The sequence below is a fragment of the Ascaphus truei genome, unplaced genomic scaffold (genome assembly GCF_040206685.1).
Source record: "Ascaphus truei isolate aAscTru1 unplaced genomic scaffold, aAscTru1.hap1 HAP1_SCAFFOLD_1543, whole genome shotgun sequence".
In the NCBI taxonomy this organism is placed as follows: Eukaryota; Metazoa; Chordata; class Amphibia; order Anura; family Ascaphidae; genus Ascaphus; species Ascaphus truei.
In genome coordinates, this window is record NW_027454432.1 from 66,395 (window position 1) to 70,152 (window position 3,758).

Sequence of the window (3,758 nt, forward strand, 5' to 3'; positions counted from 1 at the left end):
TGGCAAGTTTCTATGGAACTGCATCTCGGCTTGTGACTGTGGTTTTCCCGGTCACACAAAAATGCTGAAATTCGACTTATACAGTGTTTTTGCTTATTAAACTTGATGAATTCTCTCCTCTTGACTGTAGAATAGTGTGTAAAGCAAAGCACAATACATTCCTATGTGTAGAAGCAAAGATATACGCGATTTCACAATGTGTTCCCAAAACAGCTGTGAGCAACTTTTTTACACAACGTTAACAACACATTTGAAGCTCAATATTTCATGGGCTGAAGCGGGGAAGATAGAAAACGTGTGCCCTGTAAAGGCGAAGTCTGTGGCATTAACAGGAAGGGAGAAAAAGTACTTTCTACCCATTTTTAGGTTCAGCGGTAAAATGGCAAGTTTCTATGGAACTGCATCTCGGCTTGTGACTGTGGTTTTCCCGGTCACACAAAAATGCTGAAATTCGACTTATACAGTGTTTTTGCTTATTAAACTTGATAAATTCTCTCCTCTTGACTGTAGAATAGTGTGTAAAGCAAAGCACAATACATTCCTATGTGTAGAAGCAAAGATATACGCGATTTCACAATGTGTTCCTAGAACAGCTGTGAGCAACTTTTTTACACCACGTTAACAACACATTTGAAGCTCAATATTTCATGGGCTGAAGCGGGGAAGATAGAAAACGTGTGCCCTGTACCGACTTCAAATTCCTCTCGCCCCCCGATCCCTCCTGATACTCAAAGGGGATCCTGAATCCTTCCTTAAACCCCTCTCGTAATAAGCTAGCTGCCCGTCTATTGGGGTATTTTTCCAGCCAAGGCGCCATTGCCTCTGCTGAAACTGGCGTTCCCGCCTTCCTGAACAGCCTGCTGTCCTGCTCCCTTGAAACCCTTACTATCTTTCTTAAAGCACTTTGATTTGGGATGCTGACCCCCGCACCCAGCGCAAGTATGTTGGAATCTACATACAATTCTCAAAATTGCATCTTGACTCGTTGTAACGCCAACATACCCCCGACTGCTTCCCACCTGCACGCCCTCTCCCTGATGTGCGCACCTGAAAATGCTCCCGCCAGACCCCTTTGAGGCTATTTGACCCACGAAAGGACGACCCCCCGTGTTTCTGAAACGCTTTTCTAATCGTATCCTGATACTTAAAAAGCGCCGAGCATAAATGCGGATCCTTTTCCCCCGCAACGCCCGCCAAAATCCCAAATGCCTGCGACCAATTACTGAACTTGCGAGGAAAAAGACGCTTTTCCACATCCTCCTTTTTAGCCTCCCCCTTTTTTTTTCCGGATTTAGCTACCGCTTCATTGTAACCCGGAAGCAATGACAAAATCTCAACGTAATCACCCGCCCAAATCTTTTCCTTTACTTCCTTTGACAAATGCACGCCTAAGGAACGTGATATGGTCGTACATGAGTCCCCATAGGCCGCATCCGGCAGCCTTTTTGAACCTGCCAATGGCCTTCCGAGCCCTGTCCCCTGCCCAGCACCTGAATTCACCACCGGATGCTCACCTAACAAACTAACAACTGTCGTTAAATCAGCTCCTTGTCCCGCCACCTGCACCGGCAATGCTGTGGCCGATGCCAACGCATCTTGAATAACTTTCGGCACTGTGCTAAGGGTACAACCTGCTGTACTCTCCCCACCCAAAGACACCTGAGCCAACTCTCCACCCACTGTTCCACGGTTGCTCCCCCCATCAAGCACTGAATCTGACCCCCCCTGCCGCTCACTTGACTTGCATGCCTCCACTGCTTGCTTAGTGGATAATAACGTTGTCATCGGCAATAAAGCTAACTGAACGCCCTTAACCACCGCACTAATCATTCTTGCCTCGGCATCGCCCGCTAACCCCAACTCCAACACCTGTGGCCCAGGGGAGCTAACAATGCCCGGCAAGGTAACGCCCTTATTTCCCAAACAAGCAACTCTTTTTCGCTTACCCTTCGATGCCCCAGTCCCCGGCGGTGTTTTGAACCGCCTGTCGGGACCTGCCCCAAGACCCTTGTCCTCTAAGCCTCTGACAGCAAGCTCAACCCGAGGCCCGGACCGCTTGCGAGCCGTGGACGACGTACCAGCGCCACGAAGCGAGGTCGACCGCGTCCCGGCCGTTCCAGATTTACCTGTAAATGAGGAAGCAAATATTAAACCCCCAATTAAGCTAACCTTTATTCCTGAATAAACGCTTATTTTTTTTTTTTTTTTAAAAGGACCAATCCTTTACCTACGTTCTCTTCTAGGCTGGGACCAAACCCCCCAACCTCTATTTTTTTTTTTTTAATTTTATTACCAACTATCCTTTTCCAGCTTTCCTTTCACCAGTAACCGGCTATGGCGAGCATGTCGGCCCTCTCCCAAAATCCCCCCCTTTTTTTTTTTTTTAGGGGAGAAATGGAATACTTAGCCACCTACTGCTCGCCTCCATCCATGCTTTTTTTTTTTTTTTTTTTATATAAGGTTGGAAACCATGTCCCACCCCTGTTTTTCCAGGGACCCATGTCCCACCCTTGTTTTTTTTTTTTATTTATTTTTTTTTTCTCAGGGACCCATGTCCCACCCTTGTTTTTTCCAGGGACCCATGTCCCACCCTTGCTTTTTCCAGGGACCCATGTCCCACACCGGTTTTTGTGGGGACCCATGTCCAACACTTGTTTTTGTGGGGACCCATGTCCCACACCTGTTTTTGTGGAGACCCATGTCCCACCCCTGTTTTTTCCAGGGGCCCATGTCCCACACCTGTTTTTGTGGGGACCCATGTCCAACACTTGTTTTTTGTGGGGACCCATGTCGCACACCTGTTTTTGTGGAGACCCATGTCCCACCCCTGTTTTTCCAGGGACCCAATGTCCCACACCTGTTCATGTGGGAACCCATCTCCCAGGCTCCTCCCAAAAGTCACCCAGCCTTCAACCAAATAGGCTGTGATTTCCAAAAACTCCGCCATGACATACCCTTCTGCACCACCAACGCTTCCCGTGCTCCGTAACTAGGACCCCCTTCATCACTTGATGATGGCCACGCCTCAGCGCAGGTAGCATGGGAACCACCCTGTCCTCTCGCGTTTCCACGACTGCCCAAACTTCCTTGATCACTTCCAGCTTTCAGCACTAGTGCACACATCTGCTTCTGAAACCATCCTTCCTCATGGTTGTGCGCCTCCGCCAAAAGCTGCATGGTGCTGACCTGAAAGGACATCGCTACTAGCGCTGAATTTATCCAATGGCTCGTCAAACACTGGTTTAATTCCACCACCTAAATCCTGCCAGCAAACTACTCTTGAACTCTTGCCTGGCCGATCTTTCCACGAAAACCAGTTCACTTGAATAGACTTAGAACCGCTCTAAAGCTTTTTTTTTTTTTTAAGTATGGTGTCACCCACGACACGAAAAACCTTAGAATTGGCTTCCATTAACCACAACCAAGACCAACCTCAAAAGGCGTTTTGTTTTTTTAAACCTTTTTTTTTTTTTAATATATATTTTTAATTATTTATTTAATTATTATTATTTTTTTAAATGGACAGCCCCTGTTTAAAAGAGTGGAAGAAAAAGGGGGGGGAAGGAAAAGGGCCAATATCTCCCCAAGGAGGAGGGAGGAGGGGGGGCAAAAGCCCACCATTCCAGCCAAACCACGAACAGCCCCCTCCCCCAGACGTAATAACAGCCTTGCCCCCAGCCCCCCCCCAAAAAAACCACCCCCTGATCATCGTCAGGAGGCGGAACCACATGACACTCGTGTATGCAAAGACCTCCCTT

At 47.8% G+C, this 3,758-nt stretch overlaps 1 protein-coding gene across 1 annotated transcript; it reads right to left on the bottom strand.

The window, feature by feature from the left end:
- Positions 1-693: 693 nt before the first annotated feature.
- LOC142476288 (uncharacterized) lies at positions 694-3,438 on the bottom strand. Its single transcript, XM_075581733.1, has 2 exons — positions 2,955-3,438; positions 694-2,126 (listed from the first exon to the last, which is right to left on the bottom strand). The coding sequence occupies exons 1-2, from the start codon at positions 3,196-3,198 to the stop codon at positions 952-954; spliced, it is 1,419 nt and encodes a 472-aa protein (XP_075437848.1). The 5' UTR covers positions 3,199-3,438; the 3' UTR covers positions 694-951.
- Positions 3,439-3,758: the final 320 nt, after the last annotated feature.